The sequence below is a fragment of the Balaenoptera acutorostrata genome, chromosome 9 (genome assembly GCF_949987535.1).
Source record: "Balaenoptera acutorostrata chromosome 9, mBalAcu1.1, whole genome shotgun sequence".
Classification (NCBI taxonomy): Eukaryota; Metazoa; Chordata; class Mammalia; order Artiodactyla; family Balaenopteridae; genus Balaenoptera; species Balaenoptera acutorostrata.
In genome coordinates this window covers 98,979,948-99,006,962 of record NC_080072.1, presented here as the reverse complement: position 1 = coordinate 99,006,962, position 27,015 = coordinate 98,979,948, and the positions used below count along the sequence as shown (strand labels likewise).

At 52.9% G+C, this 27,015-nt stretch overlaps 2 protein-coding genes across 12 annotated transcripts in view; one reads left to right on the top strand and one right to left on the bottom strand.

The window, feature by feature from the left end:
- The window catches only part of BCL9L (BCL9 like), a 76,625-nt gene that overhangs the window by 23,948 nt on the left and 25,662 nt on the right, over positions 1-27,015 (top strand). For 9 of the 11 annotated variants that reach the window (XM_057552428.1, XM_057552427.1, XM_057552430.1 and 6 more), the window contains 3 exons: positions 21,970-22,238; positions 22,656-22,731; positions 23,960-24,696. Coding sequence is in view for 2 of the 11 variants with exons in the window: in XM_057552423.1 (XP_057408406.1) it covers positions 25,382-25,678 (297 nt within the window). In the remaining 9 variants the exon portion in view is untranslated. Of the gene's footprint in view, positions 1-21,969; positions 22,239-22,655; positions 22,732-23,959; positions 24,697-25,378; positions 25,679-27,015 lie in introns of those variants that run through there. The other 2 variants (XM_057552423.1, XM_057552421.1) reach the window with 2 other exon arrangements.
- On the bottom strand, positions 898-3,017 carry UPK2 (uroplakin 2). The gene is made up of 5 exons (XM_007196635.2): positions 2,942-3,017; positions 2,353-2,487; positions 2,027-2,165; positions 1,700-1,770; positions 898-1,297 (listed from the first exon to the last, which is right to left on the bottom strand). Exons 1-5 carry the CDS (start codon positions 3,015-3,017, stop codon positions 1,161-1,163), a joined length of 558 nt encoding a protein of 185 aa, XP_007196697.1. The 3' UTR covers positions 898-1,160.

Genomic DNA, 27,015 nt, shown 5'->3' with positions numbered 1-27,015 from the left:
TTCCACTTCTGCTCTCTCCTCCTAGAGACCCTTTCGCCTATTTTCTACTCCCCTTGCCCCCAGCACCCTGTCCTTGGGTCTCACCCTGGTGGCCCTCTGTCTTTTCCTGGTCAGAGCCTCTCTTTCCCCCAGCGCTTCCCCTTGCCCTGCTGGTCCTCACGTGGTGCACCAGCCTCGGCCACACCCCCACCCCAGGCCCCTGCTTGGGTGGCCTGCTCTGGAGGGTGCAAAACCCACAGCCCAGGTGTGAGTCTGAGAACCCTGACTCTTGGATTCTTTTTTATTTTTAATTAATTAATTAATTTACGGCTGTGTTGGGTCTTCGTTGCTGCGCACGGGCTTTCTCTAGTTGTGTCGAGCGGGGGCTACTCTTCATTGTGGTGCTCGGGCTTCTCATTGCGGTGGCTCCTCTTGTTACGGAGCACGGGCTCTAGGCGCGTGGGCTTCAGTAGTTGTGGCTCGCGGGCTCAGTAGTTGTGGCTCACGGGCTCAGTAGTTGTGGCTCACGGGCTTAGTGGCTCCGCGGCATGTGGGATCCTCCCAGACCAGGGCTCGAACCCGTGTCCCCTGCATTGGCAGGCAGATTCTTAACCACTGCGCCACCAGGGAAGTCCCTGACTCTTGGATTCTTATCTCATCCACCCCTTCCTGCCTCCTGGGAAACGCAACTTTGGGGCTCTAGGGCAGAGAGAGGACTGAGAGCAGCTGCAGCCTGGACATAGATGCTATAGGTTCACCCCAAAGTGGAGCCCGCTGAAGAGAAACACACACAGCAACATGGCATCAGGTTTTATTGTAGGGACTAAATTCACTGAGGGAAGGAAAAATTCCTGTCTGTCATGGGTAGGGATTGGTTAAAGAGGTGAAATGGGAGGAAAACCAATTCTGACACGAGTGGGATGAGGGGAATAATAGGGAGTGTTGGGTCAAGGTGAGGCCTTAGGGGACAAGGAGGGGGACAGAGGGAGGAAAGGGCTGCAGTGGAGAGGGGGCAGGGAGGGGAGGTGATGGCACCAGAGGAGCCAGAGCCTGGCGACTGTGGCCTGGGCGCAGGCAGTCTTTTCAGCAGAGGAGACAGGAGCAAAAGCAGAGCCCTGAGCTGGGGAAATGGACGGTGCCTTGGACTTCCTGGAGGAGCCTGCTGCCCGGTGCTGTCTTCCTCACTTTTGGGCGCCCAGTGCCAGGGCGATGATGAAGCCCAGAACCAGCAGGAACATGGCTACAGAGAGCAGCACCGTGATGACCACCATGCCCCCCGTCCGGGCCATTCCCAGCCCAATAGATTCTGCCTTCCTTCCTGTCAGAAGAGAGGAGGGAGGCCGTTGTGGTCAGGAGGGGCCCCCATCCTTCCCAAGGCTCCTAGCCTAGCCCCTCATCCATTCATCCAACCAGCCATCCCTTCACCCATTTATTCACCCACCCAACCAACGACTCGTTGGAGGGATCCAGACATCCATCAGAAAAACATTTACGAAGCATCTCCTAGGTCAGGCACTGAGGATACAGAAATTAATCGGACACAATCGCTACCCACAGAGTTTAGCGGTGTGGGCAGATGAGTCAACAGCCACTTAAAATGCCAAGGGCTCAGTGTGAAGATAGAGGTAAGCAAAGGAGCTAAGGGAGCACAGGGAGGGGCAGCTGCGGGATGGGGTGGGAGGGGCCTGGAAAGGCTCTGGGGCCCTGAGATGTTACTTACGAGGAAGTGTGGACATTGGGACCTCTCTACTGGACTCAGTGGATGCCCCCTTCGTCACTAGGTAGGAAATGCTTTTGTGGTGAGATTTGGGAGAGGAGAGAATCCTCAGTGAGTATCTGGGACTTAGGGTAAGAGGGAGCCCAGGCCTCCCCCTTCACAGCTATGCCTCCTGTTGTGCCCAGGAGAGGGGCATTCTTGCATCCCTTTAGCTGTGCCCTCACTCTCCCCCATGCTGACCACCTCCCACAACCAACACCAAAGTCAGGACCCAGCTTCTCTTCCTGTAGGCCCTCCCACAGATGCCCCAGGCCAGGGTCCGGTACTTACTAGTATTTGGTTCCTGGTACTAGGTTTGTCATCTGGTATGCACTGAGCCGGGTGACCGTGAAGCCAGACCCACTGTCCACCACGCTCACCAGTTCCCTGCGTCCGCGGCATGGAGGCACCACGAAGCTAGATTTCACCACTGGGCAGGAAATTGGGGGTGTGAGGCAGGGTCAAGTTTCTGGAGACCCCAAGGAGAAGGGCAGGCTTTAGAGTATGGATGACCCAAGAAGGGGGTCAATAGGAAGGGATGAGTGGGAGGAGGGATGCCGGGTGTCCTGGGAAGGGATCTCTGGAGACTAGGGGATGCCTGGGAGGGGGTAGCAGACCTTTGCTGTCATTGGCTCTCCGGACTATCAGTGTGGCATTGCCCCCTGTGAGGTGACAGGGGGGCAGGGCAACTAGCAGGCTTTCCGTCAGTGCTGGGGACAGCAGACCAGAGAGGCTTGAGATGTTGAAGTCGGCTGGGGGGCCAGGAGGGAATACAGGGGAGGATCAGTCCCCCTCTCGTCAACAGATCTGCCCCCCACGCCTGGGGGTCCTCTCTAAGGATGAAGAGTCCCATTCTGCAGTCCGTTTGCAGAACACGAGTCTTTGCCTGTGCAACCACCAGGTGGCAGGCTTGAGCTGCAGAAGCTACGTACTCCACCAAGCCGCTAGACCCTGGGTGCCAGAAGGGGGCAGAGCCCAACCCCACCCATATCCATAGCCTTGGACTCTTCCCCACACCTCCCTGCCTCCTAGATCTGGGACCAGGAGTGTGCCCTGGGCCCCAGGGACTGATGCCTGGTCACTGCCATCTCCAGTCCCCCAACCCCAACTGGCCAGACCAGCCCCTCTTTGAGAGCCCTGGAAGGCACAGTCCCTCCTCTCCAGACCCCTGAGCCCCTCCCCACCCCGGACAGAGATGGCAGAAACCTGCAGCCCCGGGGGCCAGGACAGCCAGCAGAATCAGGATCAAGGACAAGGTCCGGACAGGCAGCGGAGACGCCATAGCTGGGAGCTGGGGTGGGTGCTGGCAGGCTGTGGCTTCCTAAGGAAAGTGAGGGCCTGCCCCGGGGGCGTCTGATTTTGTCCTGGGGGTGGGAGGGGCTAGAGGGGAATCCTGTCCAACCTGCCCCTTGGGCCCTACAGCCTCAGGGGAGGCCCCCAGACAGGTTTTTCAGGATGGGGAGCTAGCCCTCAGGCCATGAAGGGGGAGGCCCTGGCTGGATCTTGGTGGCTTAGTCACCTGCAGAGGGGCAGGGTAACTAAGGTGGGGGGAGGGAAACCCCCTTCTTCTGGGGCACCCACGTGTAAGGGCATGAGTGTTCCTGCCTGCACGTGCATCTGGAGCCCGGCCTGTAGAGGACCGTTCCCCTCAGGTGGTGCGGGGCTCTTCCTAGGAGGGCGACAAGTTCTGAGTTTGCCCTGGTGTGCAGGGAGAGGAGAATAACCCTGAGGGGCTCCAGAAAGGGCTTGGTTGGGCAGGAATGGGAGAGAAGCTGAAAGAAACAGGTAGTAGGGGGTGGGGGCAGCAGAGCCAGGGGTTCCGGTTCTTGGCATCCACTGAGGCCCAGGCCCTGAGCTCTGGGAGAGGCAGAGGGGTGTGGGTGCCCGGGAGCGCACAGTGCTTCCCATTCTTCTCGAGAGTGGGACCAAGGATGCCGGGGAGGACTTCCAGTGTTCGGAGAGGTGGGCACTGACCCACCCAGTGGGGATGGGGGTGGGAACAGTCAGCCTTGGTCAGCAACCTTTGTGAACTGTTTGAGAATAAAGAAGAGAGAGAGGGGCTTCCCTGGTGGCGCAGTGGTTAAGAATCCGCCTGCCAATGCAGGGGACACTCATTCGAGCCCTGGTCCGGGAAGATCCCGCATGCCGCAGAGCCACTAAGCCCGTGCGCCACAACTACTGAGCCTGCGCTCTAGAGCCCGCGAGCCACAACTACTGAGCCCGCGAGCCACAACTACTGAAGCCTGCATGCCTAGAGCCCGTGCTCTGCAACAAGAGAAGCCACTGCAATGAGAAGCCCGCGCACCACAACAAAGAGTAGACCCTGCTCACCACCACTAGCGAAAGCCCCCACTCAGCAATGAAGACCCAATGCAGCCAAAAATGAATAAAATAAATAAATTAAAAATAAATAAATAAATAGATAGATAAATAAATAAATAAGAGGAGAGAGAGACCTGGTAGGAGACAATGAAAAAGAGACACAACTTCTCTGATGGCACCATCCGTGTTAGACCATCAGTGTTGGAGAGACGTGAAGGAGGAGTTGTGAGTGGAGAGAAGACAAGAGGAGAAAGCACCTACCCTGAGCCCCGGGCAGGGTCTTTGCTTGCTCCACACTTACCCTCACAGCCATCCTGGGTGGTAGATGTCATTGGCTCCCTTTTGTGGATGTGGAAACTGAGACTCAGCACTAGAGCCACTTGTGGAACATGGAATACTTTGTCAGGAGAGGTCATAGACCTCCTCAGAGAGTGTTATGTGTGTCTTTCTGCTCCAGGAGCCACTCTAGCCTCCCCAGTCCTGGAAGAGGGCCGGGGTCCTGATAGGGAAGTAAGGGTCTGGTGGGGTTGTGTCCTTACCCCCACGGTGGGAAGGTAGGCTCAAGGTCTGGGGTGTGAGCAGGCAGTGACAATAAAGATAGGGCTCAGGGCCCCAAGCAGAGTAGGAGGGCCTCAGACCAGTGCTTCTCCAAATTTAATGTGCATATGAATCAGCGGGGATCTTGTTAAGATGCAGTTTCTGATTCAGTGGGTCTGAGGTGAAGCCTGAAATTCTGCATTTCTAACGAGCTTCCAGGTAACGTTGATTGATGCTAGTCTGGGAGGCCCACACTTTGAGTCACCAGATGCTCTGTATTGCCTCCCCCCTCCCACACACACACACTCTGGATCCTGTGATGGAGATCAGGGGCAGGTGTTTTTCCCCAGTCTCCCAGGACAGGCTGCCTTTGGGTGAAGAACTGAATCCCGTTTTCCCTGCACCTTGGCTTTTGTCCCCTTTTAGATCAGCTCTTATCATCGTTCTACAAACTGAAAGAGGATCTTTTGCACATTGAGAACTTTGGAGAGCGGGAACAGACTAAAATTCCAGACCCTGGAATTCCAGGGGTGAGGGATCTTCTTAGTACTCTTCAATCCCATCACCAACTGGGAGGATGTTTACACTTGGGCTTGGGAGGTATCTCTTCCCATTTCAGTCACAAACCAGGAGCAGAAAGAAGAGGTTGGGTTTATTGCAGAGTGGATCGTGTTGGGTCCACTCCTAAGCCCCCATCCCCATCTGAAATTATGAGGGGGATGGAGTCGGGTAGGGGAGGGCAGAGCCCTGACCAGATTTTAAAAGGATAAGAGGGGCCTGTGCCTTTAAACCCTCCTTTCTCCCTCCAATCCCCCCCCCTTCCCCACCCCTGGCCCTCCCCAGGTTTCTGGAGGAGCTGAGAGTTGCGTCTTCTCCCTGCCCTGCCGAGCTGCTCACTGGCTGCTCTGGAGGCTGTGCTTTGCGGTCTCCATGGAAACCATTAGTTGCTAAGCAACTGGAGCATCATCTGTGCTGAGCTCTCGCATCTAATTATCCCATCATAGCAGCCGAGAAGGGTTTGGGGAGCTGAGAGAAGGGGGAGGACAAGCGCAGGAGCAAGAGGATAACTCTTTTAGCAGAGCAGATTCATTGACAACGCTGAAGTCATTTAAAGCCACAGCACTCTCTTCCTCTGGAGGATTTCCTCATGGCTTGGAAAAAGGGAACCAGGGCCACAAATGCCTGGAGTCTCTCTCTTGGACCCACTCTTTCTAGGCTGTCTCCCCCTTGGATTCTTGATTCTCAACTCACTCAAGTTCCCTTCCCTGCCTCCTTCCTTCCAAATCCCCTAGTCAAGACAACAAACATTTATTAAATACCAGTTATGTCCCTGGAACTGTGCTAGGCACCAGGGATATGAAAGTAAGATAAAATTTTGCCCTCAAGGAGCTCCTGATCTCTCTATTCTGCCACAAAGATTAGCTCCTAAAACAGACCTACTCTTTCTAAACTGTGGTTCTTCCTTTCTTCCTTCCTTCCTTCTTTCTTTTTAAATTGAACTATGGTAGTTTTGCAACCAAAAGAGCTCAGATCAGAGCTCAGATCTGTCTGATATACTTAATGGTTCTCCTTTCCTAATGCCACTCTTCTGCTTCCCAGTCAATTAGAAGAACATGTCCCCTTGGTTCCATGGGCATGTCAACCTCTGATGGGGACTACTGTCCTCCTGTTGAGGAGTGATACCATATGACTTTAGGTGAGTTACTTTGAACCTCAATTTTCTCACCTGTAAAATGGGAAGACTCATTCCTTACCATCTATCTAGTAAGATATGACAGGTGTACATATGCTTTAAAATAAAGGTGCAGAAGGAATGTAGATATCACGATCAGAATCTGTAGGAGCAGACTGGGGGAAACCCTGGCGACTTGGACCTGGGGGTAAGATGCAGTGCTCACCAAATGTTGTTCTGATGGGAAATGTCAGAGCCTCTATCCTTGAGATACTAGGCTGGAAAAAGCTGTGAGTAAGAAAATCTCAGTTGTTCAGTGATGGAAGACAACTGGATGCTTCTTTATTTTTTTCTAATGTTGCCTATGATACAACCACTTGCCTCAAATCTTCCAGCTTTCTGACCTTGGCCAAGTTACCTACCTAACTACTCTGAGCTGCAGTTTCCTCTTCTGTAGAAAGGGTATAAAGTCTGTCTCACCAGGATACTATGACTATCGCTCAAGCTAATTTATTTAAGAGTGCCTAGCACAGTATCTAGTTCAATTAATATTAATTTAAGTAATTTATCTCATCCTCTCCTTTTTATTAACCCTTGGTGCAGATGAAGACTAGAGGCTCAGAGGCAATAAATAATGTTCCCAAGGTCACAGAGTGAGCAAGAAATGAAGTGGGTTAGAATTCAGAACGTGTTTTCCAACCATGTCATTGAAGCAAAGGGAGATGGTTGGGCAGGAAAGGTAGTCTGAGAGGGGAGAGTGACTGAGAGGTGGACAAGCTGTTCCTTGGATATCACAAATGCCACAGGGGTACTAGGCACGCAGGAACTGCCTGCTCACACACTTATTCATTCAGTAAACATTTGTTGAACAACTCCTCTATGGTGGGTACTATGCTAGGTGATGAGATACAGAGATGACAAGACACAATTCCTGTTCTCAAGTTGCTGAATTTTGGAGAGTTGCAGAGTTAGCCTTACTAAGTGGGATATTCTAAAAAGAGGGAACAACACATGAAAAGGCTCAGAGAAGTGAATTATCCTGACACCTCCTGGGAACTGTGAACCATACATCTTGGCTAGAAAGAAGTATTAAAGGATGGACATGGTGAGAGCTCTAGCTACTGGTTGGGTCACCAATGGCTTTGTATGCTATGCTAAGGAGCTTGGTTTTTATGCTGAAGAAAACAGGAAGCCTTTGAGGTGTTTTACTTGCTTAAAGATCATTCTAGAAACAGTGTGGAGAATGAATTGGCAGTGGGTAAAAGATTGGTACGTTGTGTCAGCATTGGTCTATGTGGCCAATAGAATACGACAGAAGTGATGGTAGGTCACTTCTGGAGTAGGTCCTAAAAGGCATTGCACCTTCCTCCTTGCTCTCATGGATTGCTCACCCTGGAGGACATGGGAGCACCTCCATGGGGAGGTCCACGTGGCAAGGGATTGAGGCCTCCTGCCAAGACCCAGAGAGGAACTGAGGCCTCCAACCGACAGCCATGTGAATGAGCGAGCTTGGAGACAGAGCCTCCAGCTCCAGTCAGTCCTTCAGGTGACAGTGGCCCAGGTTGGCATCTTCTCTGCAACTTCATGAGACACCCAGCTAAGTCTTTCCCAGATTCCTGATTCTCAGAATAAATGTTTGCTTTTATAAGCCACTAAATTTGGGGATAAGCTGTTATGCAGTAATAGATAACTAATACCAATATCTTGGGCAAGTCAGATGAAAATGACATTTTCATAATTGAGTATATGAGTCTGGAGCACAGCGGGGAGGTCTGGGATGAAGAGAGGGAAGGCAGGCGATGGTTAAAATCATAAATGTAGAAAAGAGTCCTTGAAGAGAGTAGTGGAAGGGAAGGACAAGACAACCAAGGGCAGGATGCTAGGAAACACAGTGTCTAGAGGACAGATGGAGGGTGAGGAGCTGATGAAGGAGGAATGAGCATTAGGAGGAGAACCAGTAGAAAGTGGATGGAGGGTTTTGCAAAGGAGGTGTCAAACGGTATGAAGGTCAGGATTGAAGGCAAGGACTGAAAAATGTCCCTGAGCCTAGCATCTTGAGGGGTGTGTGTGTCCTTCAGAGCAGGTTCCTGCAGGTGAGGGGGGCAGAAGCCAGACTGCGAGAGTCCAGGGATAAGTGGGAGGAGGGAGAGTTAGAACTGTGTAGACTGCTCTTTGAGGAAGCTTGGCTGGGAAGGGAAGGAGACATAACTGGAGGGAATTGGGGGTACAGAAAAGTCTCATCTGTTTTGTTTTTAAAGTTGAAGATACAGGAGAGAGGGAGGTATAATTTACTGGGAGGCTCCTGGAGGAGGGAGAAGATGGGACTCACATCAGAGGTGGAGACATTAGCCTTTGGCTGTAGGAATGACACTTTCCAGCAGAGAGAAGAATGGGGGCAATGGTGCAGAGAAATTGTATACCTTTGGGGGGGTTGTGTTGGGAAAGGTTGGGGGATGAGAGAAGTAAGTTAAGGGCGCTCCCTCCTGAATGTGTCTGCTTTCCCTGGGAAGTAGGAAACTCAGGGGGGAGAAGGGTTTGGGGCCTAGGTGTTGTGGGGAGAGGAAGGCACAACTACAAACAGCCCTGAGGAAGTCTGTGTTTGGAGGTGACAGCCCAGCTCAGCGTGGGGACCACTGGTCTTCAGGGACACGGACTGTATTAGTTAGGGTTCTCTAGAGAAACAGAACCAACAGGATGTGTATATATAGACAGATTTATTTTAAGGAATTGGCTCATGCAAATGTGGAGGCTTGGCAAATCCAAAATCTGATGGGGGGAGGCCGGCAGGCTGGAGACTCAGGAAAAGAGTTGCAGTTTTTGAGTCCAAAGGCAGTCTGTTGGCAGAATTCCTTCCTTCTCATGGGAAGAGGGTGGAGGTCATCTTTGTTAGGGCCTTCAACTGATTGGATGAGACCCACCCGTATTATGGGGTAATCTGCTTTACTCAAAATCTGCTGATTTAAATGTTAATCTCATCCAAAAAACACCTTCACAGAAACATCCAGAATAAAGTTTGACCAGATATCTGGACAACATGGCCCAGTCAGGTTGAAACATAAAATTAATCATCCTACTGACCTTGACATTTTGGGAACTTTTCCAATTACTCAACAGCTAGAGCATAGAAATGATAAAACTGTCACATTGTACTGACTCAGTGTTAGGGTTTCCAAAGTATGGAAAGATGAGGGTATTGACAAGATTCAAGGGGTGGAGAATAAGATCTAGGCTAGTTTTGAGAAGGAGTGATAGATGTGACAGGAAAGAGGACTGAGCGAGGGGGTGTTCAATGAGGTCAAGGTAGAACAAAGGTGTGGGAGAGGTGGAGGAGCGGGAGTGGGGGCCATCTAGGTGGCTGCTAAGGAGACAAAGCCAAGATCCTCACTGCAGCTGGATGGGATCAAAATGTTGCTGGGAATTCCCTGGCGGTCCAGTGGTTAGGACTTGGCACTTTCACTGCGGAGGGCCTGGGTTCATTCCCTGGTCGGGGAACTAAGATCCCACAAGCCTCGCAGTGTAGCCAAAAAAAAAAAAAAAGGTTGTGAGGCGGGCAGGGGCTGAATACCCCCGTGTCTCCAGGGTCCAGGCAGATAACAAAAGTAGTAAAACAAGGTGAGACTGGGGCCAACTAGAAACAGTGTAGCAGCACGAGTTCCATCTACCAGGCCACCCCATGCAGCTCTGGAAGAGCTGCCCTGTGGAAGGTGGGGACCTAGTATGGCCACGCCTCCTCGCTTTTTCAAGAGAAGCCAAAAATCTGAATTTTTTGGTAAAATGATCTTATTTTCAAATTTTAAACTAAATATGTATTAGGAAAATGCACTTTGTGAGCCAAACAATATACACCTTCGAGGCCAGCTTTGCCCTCGGATCCCCAGGTTGTGTCATCTGGGACACAGGGTGTTGGAAGGATACTTGAGGCTGAGGGCATAGAGGCTGGAGGGTGTGGAAGCAGCAAGGGGTTCAGCACAGCCAGTGGGCAGGACCCTGGGCAGGAGGGTTTGCAGTGGAAGGGGTGGGGTGCAGAAGTGAAGGAGCAATCGCCCTGTGATTTCCACAGACAGGAGGAGTCTCCGACAGGGTTTGAGTAGGGAAGTCGCATAATTCAATCTAGTTGTAGAACAATTACTGAAAGAGTAGGTGGAGGCTTGATTGCGGGGTAATTAAGCCTCCCCTTAGGCTGAAGGAGAGCTAATCCATACAAGAAATAATGATGGCCCGAATTAATTTATTCAATAAATGTTTATTAAATGCCTTTGCATCAGTCACTGTGCTAAGTGCTGGACATTCAGAGGTGAACAAGACATTGTTCTCCCTGAAATTATGGTCCAGTGGGAGATACTGAAGAGGCCACTACTCATTGCATCAGGATTTTAGTAGAAGATGTAAAAATAACAGCTGTTATTTACTCAGTGCTTACAACATGCCAGGCGCTGTGCTAAATCCTTTATGTATATTTTCTTGCTTGATCCTCATGACAACCTCTGTGATGTGAGTACTGTTATTATTGTCCTCATTTTATTAATGAGGAAACTAAGATCAGACTCGCCAAAGAGGCTCCTCACAGAAGGGGCAACTTACATGGGCTTGGGTAGTCCTGAAGGGCTTCCTGGAGGAAGTGGTGAATAAGTGAAGACCTGAAGTTTGAGTAGGAGTTAGCAGGATGAAGGTGGGGGTGGGGTGGGGGGGTGGAGAGGGGAAATTGTTCTAGGCTGGAAGGGACCAAGATTAGAGAATGGGCCCGTAGGGAAGGTTAGAGTGGATTTTGAGGGAGTCACTGGAGAAGTAGCTGGGACAAGATGAAAAGTATTGTAAGCCCCTTTAAGCATTTTAATTTTTATCCTAAGGCTAAAAGGAAGCCCTTGAAGGGTTTTAAACTGGAGAGTGTCATGATCAAATTTGTATCTTATAAAGATGGTTTTTGCTGCAACGCAGAGATTGTGCTGGGTGAACAGCTGGGAGATATTTTGGATGTCTCTGACATGCGGTTGAGATAAGATTCCAGGCAAAAGATGATAGAAGAGGAGATTTGGGGGTGATGATTTGGCTGGGAGGGCTGTGGAGGGGGCTGGAGAGCAGAGTTAAGGGTGCCTCCCAGGTCCTGGCTGGGGCAGCTGGGTAGATGATGGCACTGTCACTAGCTGGGCATGAGTGGGGGTGGGAGGAGCAGATTTGTGGGAGGGGGTTGGAGATCACTGAACTTGCTGAGTTGAGGTGCCTGGAGGACACCCAGGTAGAGGTGTGTGGAAGGTGGTCGGATGCCTGATCTGGAGCTCAGGAAGGTTGTCAGCTAGGTGTGACAGCTGCAGCTTTGGAGAGAAGTACAAGCCAAGTAAGAAGACAAGGTCAAGGACAGAGCCTGGGGAACAGCAACACTATGGGCAGAGGAAAAGAGGAGTCTGCAAAGGAGAATGAGAATCTTCCCTAAAAGAAAAAAGAAGCGCCAGAAGGGAGTGGTGTCCCAGGTACCCAAAGAAGAATACTTCCAGTTTGTTCCCTAGGAAACTGGTGCTCAGGGAATAAAGAGCCATGAAGCGTACTCCTTGGATGTGGCAAGTAGGAGTCATGGAGATTGCTTCAGACTAGGGGAACAGGTGACTGAGTGGGACTGGACTAGCAAGAGGGTGTTGAAGGCCTGCAGGTCCTGGTGGAGTTGGGCCTGGGATTCGGTGAAAGGGTGGGAGACCGGACAGCCTGAGAAGGGCAGGTGTGAAGGCGAAGGACAAGGAAGAGGCTCTTCTTCTCACCCCCGGCAGTTCCTTAGACCCTCTTGGGTCCGGAACCTATGACGGGAACAGGGAAGGAGGGTCAGGAGGGGTGTCCTGGATATTGGTGGCATGTGGAGGAGATGGTGTGAACTGAAGCGGTAGAAGTGAGCTGATCTGGATCAGCCTTCCCTTCAGGCCTGAGGAGGAAGGAGCTCTATCCTCCGATCCCTCTCTACAGGGGTGTGGGGCAGGGACCTGGGATCTCCAGCTTGGTGACAAGGGATGTTTTGCCCCTCTTGGGGCCAGCCATCTCTTACACACACATGGACTTCCTGGTTAGGGAGTAGCTCAAGCCAGTCCCCAGAGAGAACAGGGAGCTGTTTCAAAGTAACCAGGTAGCCACTAGGAGGAACAGCAAGGTATGATGGAAGGGCACCAGCATCCTCTCGAATCTCATTGCACCCTCGTGGCAGGGAGGGGTGGTCTTGGCATAACTGCCCAGGCCATAACCTCAGTCTCTGCCTTCTCCCACCTCCCCAGGTCCTGTTTAATAGACGCATCAGATACGGTGCGCTTTGCAAAACTGTTATCTGTATAGAAGCCTGAGGGAGGGGGAGGGAAGCTGCGCCCTCCTCTTCCCCCGTTACAGCCACTTCACTTGCAGAGAGACCTGCAGTCAAATACCAACCCCCAGTCCCTCTGGCTCACTAGCTCAGAGACTTGCAAACCGAGAGCTGCCGGTTCCCCAGCTTCCCACGTGGCCGCGCTGTTTCTCACTGCATCGCCGGAAATGGCCTGGCCTCTGAGCTTCCCCCACTCCCACGGTCCTCTCCACCTCAGCCCTTCCTCCCCACTCCCCCAGCCCTGAGCTCAGAGCACCCCTTCGCCTCCCACTTAGCCCAGAGTCTGGCCGCTGTGGCGTATTTGCCTCAAGTCTCCCCACCTGTCTGTATCTCTCAGAATAGAATGAGAGCCTCAAACTCGACCAGCCCCCGAAGCCCCCAGCCTGCCCCGTCCTGTTCCAAGGGCACAGGAAAAAGCCGGGGAATGGGACACAGGCTCTGCAAGGTAGGCAGAGATCTAGGAGGAGAGGAAACAGTTTTGGAGCAGATGGGCCTGGCTGCACCCCACTCTGGCTGTTGCTCACCAGCTTGGGGCCTTGATCTCAGTTTCCCGCCTATCAATGGAGGCGATAAACCTACCTCTGAGGGCCGTGCTGAGGACGAAATGAAACAAGTCCTGGGGTGCCCAACACAGTGTTTGGCACATAGTAGGTGTTTAAAACAAGTTCCCTCCCCTGTCTTCACTTCGGGGCTCTGATGAAGAGGTAGAATGAAAGAAACTAGGGTCGACAGAGAGAGCTCTCCCAGAGTCAAGGAGGCACACTGGGGTGGCAGTACAGCTCTGCTTCACCCAGGGTGGGGGGAGGGGAAGGAGTGCCAGAGCCCTGGGCCCTCCAGTGCTTCTGTCCTCACTGCACTCCTTGGACTGGCCTCGGGAGACCCCTGGGAAAGGCATTCCTTGTGGGTGAAGGAGGTCTGGTGAGGAGGACCTGGGGTGGGGGCAGTGCCTCTGGGTCTTGAGCAACACCCCTCCCCACTCCCCCAACTCATAATCCGATTTATATTCCTACTCCCTCCTCTGGACCCGTCACCATGGCAACAGTTTTCTCAGTTGCACTTCATCAGTTTCTCGGCAAATCTTTTTTTCTTCCTTGTCCTTCCGTCTCTCTTTTTCTCCTTAACAGTCTGCCTTTCTCCATACCCATGGTGCTCACCTTTCCCACTCAACTTCTCTGTTTCTCTCTTGCGCTCCCTTTGTCCCTGCCTGCTTCTGTTCAAAGCTCTCTTTCTACACCTTCCCCCCTCATCTCTCCTTTCTCAAGTCCAAGATTGTAGCAACAAGCTAGAGTCTATTGGCTGGACAAGAGCTTGAGTTCCTTCTCACGTCAGGGCAGAAAAGTGGAGAGTCATGGAGGGACACAGTTTGGGTCCCAGTGGGCTCTGCACAGAGGTCAGTCATGCGAGACTGGATTTAAGGTCTGGTCTATCTATTCAACTCTGACCAGGAAGCAGGGAATGGGGGGCGGAGAGGGAAAGCAGGATCGGGCAGTTTCTTCTCTAGTCCCAAGTCAGAATCAGCATGGCTGGGCTTCTCTGGTGGCACAGTGGTTAAGAATCTGCCTGCCAGTGCAGGGGACACGGGTTCAAGCCCTGGTCCGGGAAGATCCCACATGCCGCGGAGCAACTAAGCCCGTGTGCCACAACTACTGAGCCTGCGCTCTAGATCCCGTGAGCCACAACTACTGAGCCCACATGCCACAACTACTGAAGCCCGCACGCCTAGAGCCCATGCTCCACAACAAGAGAAGCCACCACAATGAGAAACCTGCGCACCTCAACGAAGAGTAGCCCCTGCTCGCTGCAACTAGAGAAAGCCCGCGCGCAGCAACGAAGACCTAACACAGCCAAAATAAATAAATAAAATAAATAAATTAAAAAAAAAAAAAAGAAGAATCAGCATGGCTCTGGGGGGTTCCTGCATGGCACTGTCCTTGGTTCGCTTCCCAACTCACCCTCAGAGAACTTGCTGCATGCCTACAGCTCCCACTGGCATGGGGTGTGTCCCAAACACGTAAATTGGGCTCTGACTTCTCTCTCTCCAAATTCCAGTCAAGTCTCTCTACCTCCTCACTGGTCATAACCATGGGGATGCCTACCATCCTGCCTAATTCAACAACTCTAAACATGAACCCGTCTTCCGCAAAACATCACCCCGCTTTACAGTACTTCCCTGTCACTACCCAGGGTAAAGACCTCAGTGCTACCTGCGACTCCTCTCTCTCTGTCATTCTCCATATGTAGCTAGAGTCCAAGGGGTATCAATTCTTCTTTTGAAGAGGAGAATCTGCTTTTATCCCTTTGCCCTTTCATCTATACCACCCGAGACTGAGTGCCCAGCGAGTCATTTGAGGCTCACACTATAGTCCCATCCTCACCTGAGCCTCCTAGAAGGGTAGTCTCCTCTCAGAAACCAAACCCATCTGAAACATGATTTTCTTCTCACCCTCTTTTTCTACTTGATTTATTGAGCACCCATTATGTATTAGGCTCTTCATATATGTCATCTCATTTAATTTTCACAGTAATCTATGAAGTAGGTATTACCCCATTTTACAGGAGAAGGAATTGATGCTCAGAGTGGTTAAAGTAAGTTGTCCAAGTTCTACAACTAGTAAGCAATAGAGCTAGGACTCAAGTCCAGATCTGTGGAGTTCCACAGTTAGTGCTTTGTTTTATTTTGTTGCTATACTAGTCTGCTTCCATGTGACTCTTTTACTCAAAAACATTCTGGTTCTGAGCCTTCTGACTTTCTTATTCTTCCATTAGGCTTTTGAGGTTCATTATGATCTGACCCATTCCACCTACAACACCATGTATCTTGCTACTTCTCAATATGCCATGGATTGGTATCAACCAGGAACATTCGTGTGCTTTAGGGTTTGCCTTCATCTCTGTCCTGTTAAATATGTCTATTAATAGTGTATATGAAAATATAGTATCACATATCACAGATACAAGCCTGGAGGGATAGTAAACACTTTGAAAGACAGGGTAAGGATTCAAAAATCAGCTCCATGTATATAGAATGGTAGGAAAACCTAACAAGATGAAATGGTCAGAGATCTGTGTAAGATCTCAGCAACACACACAGACTAGACATGTCTTAGAAGCAGTTCAGGTAAAATAGAACTGGGGTATTAGTAAGTTCAGTCTGAGTCATCAGCATAACATGGTTGCCAAAAGTACATCCAATTTTAAGCCATATTACTAGAGAGATAGTTTTTGGAATAAAGGAGAGGATTGATAGTCCTGCTTTACTCCAAGTTGGCCAGGTGTCTTCGTGGGCATAACTTTAGTGAACTGGGAATGTTTAGGCTAGAGAAGAGGATAAGAGTCTGGAGTCATTAAAGCTCAAAAATGTGAAGGGCCAGGAGGTAGTTCATGGACTAATGGGTAGAGACCACAAGGAGATAAAATTCAGCTCAAAGGAGGGAAAAACAGATGTTTGTAAATGGAATGAGTTGCCTTGGGGGGTAGGAAGCCCCCCATTACTGGAGGTGTTCGTAAAGATGTTGATACACTGCTTGCCAGGGATGTTATCAGAGAGTTGAGCATCAGAAAGAATTGGAACTAGGTAGTTGGTCTTTGAGACCCCTTCCCGCCAAGATCTGTGACTTCTGTTTCTGCTCCATCTGTGCCCCTCACTGGGGCCTCTGTGCTTCCCTGTACCTGAGGTCAGTTTCCTGTTTCTCTTCCAGGTCTACCTGAGGATGCAACCTGCACTGGGTGCATCAACTCCACATCTTTTAATGATTTAGCATCTTTTATTGTTCTTTAATTGTCCCCATTTTATAAGCTCCTTGAGGGCAGGTGCCTTTATTATCTGTTACAGGATTAAAAACTTATTAACCACTGACTGTTCGCAGCCTCCATCTGCCTTGCCTCCCCTCAGCCCCAAGATAATTTTATCCCTCACCTGTTGTTGGAAATCTTGTCATGGCCTGCTCAGTTCCAGGGCTTTCGTAACATAAAACTGGGATAACAAGAGGTGAGAGATAAGACCTAGAGAGGCAGGAGACAGGTAACGTTTTTTTTGTGTTAGGGAGAATCTGGGTAATGGGTGAAGGAAAAAAGAAAATAATGAAACATAAGAGGCTAAGCTAATCTTTGTAATAAGGAGAAGATGGTGGGCAAAGAGAGACAGAAAAGCTTTCTTGACTACAGAGAACAGAGAGAGGCAGAGAGAGGGGCTGATTTAGGGTTTGCAGAGAGCGATTTAACTGTTGCAAGGTGCAGCAGAATAGAAGAGGAAAGGGAATTTGAACAAGATGTGCTGTAGGTTAAGAATTGGATCACCTTCAAGAGACACAAGTAAAAATTAGGATTCTTTTTTGAAATTACTTTTGATATTTGGGCTGTGGGACCCCAGAATATATTCAGGTTATACATCCTGTAACTTTCATAGGACCCAGCATGGTATCAGGGTGAAGGAACCCCATCAAGCAATACCCAGTCCCTGCAGATAGAGCAGACATGGTCCTGAGGCTGTGGAATCCTGCAAAAAGACAGAATTGTTAAGCTTACTCCCTTACTTCAGAGTTAGAGCTTTTAAAAACACTTCCTAATCTGGGATTTCAAGTTACAAATGCCCCAGGAGTTAGAATCGGTTACGGGTCTTGACAGATGGAGAAAATGAGGCCCAGGGAAGTTAATCAGCTCGCTCAAAGTCACAGAGCAGGTTTTAGGCCTGGTTGGGACTGGGAATATGCCTGGCCCAAGGCTTTGTCCACAATCCAGGGATGCCTTTTTAGGTTGAGCCAGAGACCTACATGCATGTAAATAAGGTCATGGTGGGAGAGGAAAGGGGGGCTGGGAGACTGGGGGTTCTGAGCACCCCTCCCTCTGTTCAGAGCCCTGCACCAGGCTCTGGGGGACGTCCAGATAAGGAGGCCAAGCCTGCCTTCCCAGATCTTATGGTCTCACAGGGAAATGAGCCAGATGCAGGAAGAAGTCCAATGGAAATTTGGAAGCGAGTGCTGCAGTGGTGTCGTGGAAAGTGTCTGGACTGGGAATTAGGAGACCTGGCACCTCTTCCAGCCATCGCTCACCAGCCATGTGATTTTAGGCCAGTCCTTTCACCACTCTGTGCCTCAGTTTCCTTACCTCTGAACATTCCATCTCTTCAAAATAAAAGCTTTATAGTGCTACATACAAGAGCAAGTTAATGCAGTTGCATTAATATTTTTTGGGGGTGTTGTCCCCCAATGCTCACCCCTCCCAGCAAAATCTCCGAAAGGCTTTTGCCTTCAGTTGACAGCAAGAATTAAATGTTCCCAGGACTCAGAACTGGCAGACAACCCAGGCAGTGAGGAGTAGGAGGTGACTTGTGTGGCCTTCTCTGGGCCCTGCCTCTGACAGCCTCTCTTGGGCTTATGAACTCTGCCTTCCATCCCCAAGCCGACCAGAGCCATGTGATTGTTTTTCTCTCAACAAACCAAGCCTTCTATTTAATTGCTATTCTCTTGATAAAAAAGAGCCTGGAGATAAACTCATCCAACCCCCTTGTTTTTTGAAGAAACTAAGGCCCAGAGATGAGGCTGACTAGGCCAAGGTCACGTACTCTTGGCTTTCAGGCCAGTCTCCTTTCTTTTTTTCTTTTTCTTTTTAAAAAATATTATTTATTTATTTATTTATTTATTTTGGCTGTGCTGGGTCTTAGCTGCAGCATGCAGGATCTTCGTTGCGGCATGCGGACTTCTTAGTTGTGGCATGCATGTGGGATCTAGTTCCCTGATCAGGGATTGAACCCAGGCCCCCTGCATTGGGGGCACAGAGTCTTACCCACTGGACCACCAGGGAAGTCCCCAGTCTCCTTTCTTTTGGGACTTGGAGAACTTATTAGACATGGATTGTTTGGGAATGCAGACTTAGCGATCTCTTACAACATCTGGTGAGACCCCTTGCTGGAATCCTGTTCTATACTTAGACTGCCAGTTAGATGTACTGTCTGCCTGGACAGAACCACACCTTAGGCTGGAATGTCTCAGCTCAGATGGTGCTCGCTGCAGGAAACTTTCCCAGACTCCCAAATCCCAGATAGATGTCTCTCCAAAGTGCTCTGCAAGCCTTCGTGACACTGAATTGAATTCGCCTGTTCACGTGTCTGTCCCCAACTAGAGTGAGGTCAAGTGACCTCTGTGAAGTCAAGGACCACATCTGTCTCATTCACCAACATATACCTATTGTCTAGTCCAGTGCCTGGCACATAGTAGGTCCTCAACAGATATTTTTTTAGTGAATAAGTAGGTGAGGTTGGTCAGAGAAGGATTCTTGGAGGAGTCAAGGAATCCAAGGAGGACAGGATTGTCCTTGGTTGGGTGAACTGCTTATGCGAAAGGAAGCCTTAGATAGAAGATAATTGGAAATGGGGAGAGGGAAGGAAGTGAGGCAACTGGGAAAAAAGAGAAAGGAACCCTTGAAGGTCATGGCCTTCGCTAACCTGGGAAGGCTTCTGGGTAGAGGGGAGGAAGGGTCTCAGCCCTGCCTGGGATAGGAGGAAATGGTTGTGAGCACCTAGAATCCCTCAAGAGGGCCTCTTTATGGGGGAGAAACTCAGAAGGCAGCTTGGCTAGAGGGGAGGGAAACTGATGGGGGACCGGGTAGCTGGTAGGAGCGTTGAAGCCTGGCTAGAGGTTTGCATTTGCTGCTGGGGTCTGGAGGGAATGGGAGTTCTGGGAAGGCTGGACACAGAGAGAAAAGAAGGTGAGGGGCAGCTTCCTTCTATTGCTTCCCTTCATTCGGTTGAGACCCTGGCAGGATAGAGCCTATATCTTCTATTTTCTCCTGTCCTCCTCCAGGTTTCTGGGCACCTGGGACCCACAAGTAGGGTCCCTAGGGCAAAGATCTGGAAGTGGCTGAGGCAGCCTGATAAGTGGGGATGGCATGGCAGGGATTGTGGGAGCTCCACCAGCCTCCGCATAGGATTCTCTTTCTCTCCAAAGGTGCTATTCCTGCAGGAGGAGTACTCTAGCTGCCTCCAAAGTTTTTCTTTCACCAATACCCACCTGAGCGTAGCTTTTGCCAGAGACTGCTAAGCCAGATCTAACCACCAGGGGGCAAAAGAGCAGCCCTGAGGTCGGCGTCCCTCCACTTCCCCACCCGCACACCTGAAGGCCAAGATGGGCGGTTCCTCACCTGGCTCTCACAGGGAGCCTGGGAGCTCCATTAACCCCTTCCTGCCTAGACTGAGGTACTGCTCTCAGGCATAGTCTTTCACGGCCGAACTGGGGGGCAAATCTGATGGTGGAGGAAGTGCTGCCTAGGAGAGGGGCTAGGGTGGAAGTGAAGTCAGGGTTTCCGGCTACTCGGGCCCTTGTCCTAGCTGGAGCTGGGGCAGGCTAGCATTCTCTGCCTCGGTTGGGTAGCTACCCCCTTAGATGTGTGAAGGAGCCCCCTGGGGGCCAAAGAGGCCTGGGCTGCGGTCACCTGCGTGGGCCTCCCAGGCGGGATGCGGAGGAGAATGCAGAAGCAGCCACAGAACCCAGATTTCCGGGTTCCCTGCATCCTTCTATCTGTCAGGGATCTTTGCAGCAACTAGTGGGGGTGATGGCGGGAGGGTGGCCAAAGGGTGGAGGAAGAGGCACAGAGGATTGGGGTGACAGGGGAGGGTAGACAGTTAAGATGTGGCAGGAGAGCGGACTGGATTACGGAGCTCTCAGGTGCCGGGTTTTGTGTGTCGCTCTTCGAGCACCAGGCAGCCTTCTAGGGCTCTGACAAGCCCAAGTTCCGAGACTGCGTTCTGGGCCACAAGGTGTTAAACTGTGGGTGGGAGTAGCGTCAGGAGTCCCTCCCTTCTTCCCTCCCTCACAGCGTCACCACCTAGGAGTCCACCAGGCTGGCGCGCAAGGAGTTAAGTCTGCCCGCAATCAGCAAGACTGGAGCCGGGGAGGGGGAGGAGGGGGAAAAGGAGGGGGTAGAGAAGGAGAAGGGGGAAGCAGACTGCGGGGAGACAGCGCCAGGAACCCCCTCCCCAGGGACCTGGCCCCTGGGCCCTCAGCCCCAAAAGAGGCCCTGCCCTCCCCGGGGTCGTGCTCTCTCCCCCCGCCCTGCCCCCGCCCTCCAGCTTTGTGTCCCCAGGAGGGTGGGCTGCAGGATTTCCAGCCAAGCCTTGGCTGCCTGCTCAGTTTTTCCAAACCCTCCAGTCGGGGAAGGCGGGAGCCCTGTCAGGATAAGAGTCCCTCCCCCACTGCCCCTGCCGGCCCCCTCTCCCAGCCTCCCTTTTCCTGCCCCCGCATCTTTTCCAAACTCCTTTCGCTGTCCGACCCTGGCCCCTGCGCCCCCTATCCCCACCTCTATTGGCTCCCAAGTTCCAAGTTCAGGTTGGAAGGGGCCAACTGGGTCCCACAATTCTGGAGAGGCGCTGGTAAAACCATACTCCGCAGGCCGACCCCGAGACCTGCGGGGCGCCATCCGTACTCCCAGCCTGGCGCCCGCCCCATCCAAGAAAGTGGCCCCAGGGACACCGGGGAGGGTGGCCCCGGGGTCTCCCGCCCTGGAATGGAGGCGGTGCTGCGGGAGCCGGCAGAGCAGGGCGGCAGGCTCTGTGCTGCTGGTGCCAGGCCCTGGGGCAGGCTTCGAGGAGGGGCAAAGTGTTCCGAGGGCTGGCACGGTTCTGTCCAGCAGGTCTATTATATAATAATCACCATCTATCAGGAAGCCAGGCAGCTGGAGTGAGTGGGGAAGCCAGGATGCCCAGATCCGCTCCTTTTCCAGGGCCCAGGAGGGTGTCTCCATCAAGCTGGGGGTGTGGCAGCAGCCCAGGAGTGAAATGAAGTGGGGGTCGAGGGGCAAGTGAGGGGCGCTGGGCAGTCCGAAGGCGGCCCGACAAGCCCCGCCCCCAGAAGCTGACTGACAGTGCCCTCAGCCAATGATGGAAGTCACTGTGGGGCTCAAAGTTAACCCTTTCTTGGGTCCCTGTTTGCTTTTGGGGATAGAGTCCCTTCCCAGGAACTGTTCTCTAGTCCTGAATCCCACCTGCACGAGGTCGCTGATGAGTACCAGCTGGAGGATCCTTTCGTCCTAGTCACCCCAGGTAGTAATCTCAGATAATCTGCAGCCCTAGCGCCTCCGACCCCCTACCCCCACCCCAAAAGTAAAGTGTATTACAAAATGTGGTTGTGTGTGTACACCCTGTGGTTCCAGAAACAGGCCCACGTAACGCTGGCACGCCCACACTGCACCACGAACAGGCTATACCCATGCCCGAACTTCACCGACACTCGACACTCGCTAACACACCTGTGACACTCCTCGTGACATAGTGACACACAGATATGCGGCCACACACGGTGGTTCCCCGAGTTCGCCAGTAGAGGGAGCCACTCCATTCCAGCAATGGGCCACCGGCCTCTCTCCTCTCCTCCCTCACTCCAGGGTTCCACCCAGAACTCGTGGCTGCCTAGAGCTGGGGCTCCGCATCCCAACCTGGAACCTACGCTGGGGGAATGAGTCACAGCTCCACCCAGGGGAGTGCTCTACATGGCTGCTCCACAGGACATGCCGAATACACTTGATTGTGTGCCACAATTAACAGACCTCTTGCAACACAGCCATCACTCACCCCTACAAACATTGTTTTCTGGACCTGCTATGAACTGGGCATCGTGCCAAACGGATCATCACAAGCCCATGCGGTTTGTCATGTATGTAACGGGAAACTGACCCACATAACTGGGTGGACCCTTCCTTTTAACAAGCAATCCTGTTTGAGAAATGGCCTTCTTGTCTTGTGGCTCATCTTATAGCAGGACCCTGGGGAGGGGAGAGGAGATTAAACCCTACTTCCATGGGTCAGGTACTATCCTAGGCTCTGAGATACACCAGAGCTCAGCCTCTCTGGGCTTCAGTTTTCTTTTCCTTTAAGTGGGAGTAATACCTATCTCACAGAGTTGTGATGATTCAGTCCCTAAACCAGCTTGGTCTTGGCATAGCAGTTAATAGGCACTTGGGGAAGTTTTGTTGATTGGCTCAAAGCACGATCAAGAGATAGTGTGTATGAAAATGCTTTGTAAACTTCTATGTTAGGCACCCATAGAGGTTGTTATGTTATCTTCTTTTAGGGTTTCTCCCCCTTTTCCAGCTGTGCCTCCCCAGACCTTGCCCAGTGCCCAGCTGCGGACACCATCAACCCATCAAGTGAGTATTTACTGAATCCCTACTATGAACCCAGCCCTTGAGTGCTGTGGGGAATATAGAGGCATAGGAGACATGGTTTGGGCCCTCAAGAATCTTTTGTGGCAACCAGACATACGCACAGGAGAATCAAGATAAAACATACAAGTAGGTACTCAGTTGGGTGGCATAGATGTAGAAGGTGAGAGGGAGGGAGGTCAGTGAGAGCTAGAGCTATCTGGGGACCATCTGTGAGGAGGGGCAGGGGAGAGCTCAGAGGAACCAAATAGCATGAGCAAAGGGGCTTGCTAGTGCCCTTCCTTTCTGAAGTGGTCAATGGTTGTTACTTGTTGGTATTAATCCTGGGTGGGTGGGGGTAGTGGGATACAGGGAAAGTGCCCTGGGGTAAGGAGACCCAAACTGTAGTCCTGGGCTTACCACTTTCTAGCTGTGTAACCCTGAGGAAGTCCTTAACTAATGCAAGCCTTTGTTTCCTCATCAGTGTCATGGGGCCATAACATTTTTCTCACAGGTTTGTGGCAAACACTGAAATAACATATGTGAAATGCTTTTTAAAACACTTTACAATTTTTTTCCATTGGATCTATTCTCCTATAGGGTCTTTGTGTGTGTGTGGCACTTTGAGCTTAGGATAGAGTTCTTTTGGGAGAACAAAGGTTTTACTTCCACAAACATTTTCTTAGTATCTACTTTACGCTGCTGAGGATTGAGGTGAAAAAGTTCAGTCTACATCCTCAAGAAACTCAGGGTCTACTAGGAAAGAGAGATGAATAAAGTGAATAAAGAGATGTTCAGTGCATAATGAATGTGGGTGGATACAATGAAGAGGGGACCCAGTGGGGGGGGGGGAGAGGGAAGGGGAGGGGGAGAGGGAGAGAGGGAGAGAGGGAGGGAGAGAGGGAGAGAGAGAGAGAGAGTGAGAGTGAGAGAGAGAGAGAGTGAGAGAGAGAGTGTTGGGGGTTGGGGGGAGTCGACTCCCACTGCTTCCAATCAGCGTAGATAGGAGGGTAGGTTTGTCAAACCTCTCCCCAGCCTGAGATGGTGTTAGCCCATCTCCTCCCCAGTCCTCGGGAATGGGGTGGAGAGTGGCATAGAAGCCCCCTCCCCGCCCCCGGGCCAACCTGCCTCCCGCTAGCCGGCCGGGCGCCTTACCGAGTCAGACCACTGGGAGGCTGGGGGAGCCGGGTTGGGCGAGGAGGCGAGCGAGATGGGGGAGCTCTTATTTTGACAGGGGCCTCTCCGGGCTCTGGTATGAAGGCAGAAGGAGGCAGCCAGAGAGCCCCGATGCTTATTCAGGCTGGGGAGCGGAGCCGAGTGGAGGGGCGAGCGAGGCTCCGGCAGCGCAGGGGAGCCCGGGGAGGCGGCGGCGAACGGCGGAGCCAGTGGCCGGACATGCCCCGGACTCGGGGCCGCTGCACCACCGCCGCTGCCCGGAGCCAGCCGGCCGGACGCCCGCACGCCTGGGTCCCCCGGCGCCGCGCCGCCCGGGGACTGCGACCCGGACCCTCGGCGTCCGACCAACAATAAGCGCCCAGACAGCCCCCTCCCAGCCCCGCGCCCGCCGTCCCCGCGGGCCTCGGGAAAAGTGAAAGGAGGAGACGAAGGAAGGAAGGAAGGAAGGAAGGAAGGGAGGAGGAGCAGGAGCCGGAGCCGTGAGGTTCGGGGCTGAGACCCCAGCCCTGAGCCCCGGGCCGGGCGGGTGTGCGCGCTCTCCCGCCGCTGCCCGGCGCCCAAGACCATGCTCCGCGGTTGGAAAGCAGGAACCCAGGCGCTCAGCGACCCCCGGATACCCACTCCCGGGCCGGGCTGGTATTGAGATCAAGGCGTCCAGGATCAAAAGATCACCACCTGCCCGCCCTCCTCCGCACCTCCAGCTGGCGAGCAGGAGGACCCCAATCCACCCACCGACCCTGACCTGGTCATGGCGTCCAACTCCGGCCTGGCGTGAGGACCCCCGACCCGCGCGAGGTGAGGGGAGGGCTGGGGCCGAGGGCGAAAGTCATGCCAGGCCAGCAGAGGCGCGAGGAGGGAGGAGATCCAGTTCGAATTGGGGAGGGGGAACACAGTCTGATTGTCTCTGGCCCTCTGGCACGCACCCCCAGGCTGTTTAAGGGGTCGGGGACGCCCCCAGGATTAGTGGAGGCCACTCTCGGGCCCCCAATCAGGTTGGCAGCCCCAGCGCACAGAGGGGAGGGCTTAGGGGCAGCCAGGGGACCCTGCCACCCTAGCACAGAGAACAAGGCCGGCCTTGGGCCAGCTGGAGCAGCAACTCTGCCCTGGGGGCTTCTGGGAGATGTAGTCCCCCTCTCAGGCTCACCAACCCCTTGGGTCTCAGCACCCCAGCACTCCTCTCCTGGCTTATAGGAGCTTCCATAAGGAGGTGCGTGGGGATTGGAGATTGCTGGGGGTCACCCTCTGCCCCCAAGCACTGCCTAGGAGCAGCGGGGGCTGTGACTGGAGGAGTCTCCCCTGCCAAGGATTCTTAGTGGTGTGGGCTTGGCCCGGGGGTGGGGGTGGGGGGCAGTCACACAGTTCCTTGGAGGTGTCTCTGCCTTGCTAAGAGGAGACAACCCCTGCCTTGGTCTGGGGGAGCTCTTGGGGGAGGAATGCGGGGAAGAGAGGGGAGGCTTGGGGCTTCTTGCTTGGCTGGAGTATGTCCTGTCCCAGCGCTGCTGGAATTTGGTTTCAGGGGACACCGAGGTCTACTCTCCCCTTCTCCCTCTTGGGAGCTGAGGAGAGTGTCCCTTACAGTCTGGGAGTCTGGAGGGTGTCCCTCTGGAGCAGTGAAGCCAGGATTGGCTTCTGTCTGTCTGTCCAGCTTCCTTCCTTCCGGGTTTTTCTGACACCCCCTCCTCCCTCCTCCTTCTGTCTGTCTGCTGCTTGGGGTGTGGGTCTGTGTCTGTGTCTGGGGGCCTCTGCTGCAGGGAGGAAAAGTGTTGCTCTGGGAGAGGTGAGCTGGGCATGTGACTGAGCCCCGAGAAAGGGGCTTGGAGGCCCCCTTGATCTTTGGCCTTGGTTTCCTGTTTTACCTAGGAAAGCTGTCTTCGCACAGTATCTGCTGTAACCCTACTGATGCCTCTGGGCAGCTCTCTGAATGAGACCCGCAGGGTGGGTGGGCTTCCACTCCCCTTGCTCTCCCCCCTCCTCAGCCTCTCCGAGGAGCAGCTACTTTTTCTGGGCTGGGGCTGCCTGGCTTGTCTGCTGCCCCTCAGCACTAGCTTGGCTGCCTTCTCTGGGTCAGGACCATGATTTCATGGCCCCAGGGGAAGAGCATGTTCAGGCCCTGTCTTTCTGGTATCAGCTCTGAGGCGCCTGCTGATAGGAGCTTCAGGACAGGATGAGAATGGGAGAGAAAGGAAGGTAAGGGGCGGGGTGGGGGGTGGGGGGGGTCTGGTATCAGGACGGAAGGCGCTGCCCTCCCGCAGCTAATCAGGCTCCTTGGCCTTGGAGAACCAGGCCTGGAAGCTCAGCCTTCTGGCCACTTGCCTCTGGAGATTCTCTGCTTACCTGTGTTGCTTCTGACTGGGGTGGGGCAGGGGTTAATGCTGGAAAGGGTGCTCCTGAAGGGGAGAATACCTATATAACCTTGGATCCAGAGTGACTCTTGTGCTCAGGGTAGCAGGGGCCTCACGCTAGAGATGGTTTCTGGAGGTCCATATGGAGGCTCAGAGTGAGTCTCTAATTACTGAGGTTGAGGGTCCAGGTGGGAAGAGATTACAGAGTCCTGGAGAAGGATTAGTGTTGGTGGTCCACAATCGATCACAACAGTGGTAATGTGCGACCTAGTGAACTTGCTTATTGAGTCTGTGTTGGACACCCATGATTCCCTTTGGATAGTGTCTGCCTCCCAACTTGTGGGTATTTGAGTTAAGCAGGAGCCCTGGGCCGCAGACTCAACTTCCATGAAGAGGCAGGGCAATAGCCTTCTGGGCAGAGGCCTAGTGGGTGGCAGTGTCGACTCAGCAAGGGCTGGAATGCCTGGCACCTGCTTTAGATTAAAGGAGATGCCTGCAAAGGGGGCTGCCTGCCTGCAGGGGGAGGGGCTGGGATGGAGCTGCGTGGAGCCCAGGAGTGGGGTGGAAGGAAAGGAGCAGGGTTGCAGGCAGCAGCAGCTCTGGCAGGAGTGGAGGGAGCCAGCAGTCACCCAGCTCAGCAGCCCCTCCTCCAGGGTGTCCAGGACAGGAGCTGGGGGCCGCCACACTGCCTCTGGCGCCACTGGCTGAAGTTCTGTCCCAGCGCCCTGGGGGGGCGGCTGCGGGGAGCCAGGGTGTCTGAGTGCCCAGTCTG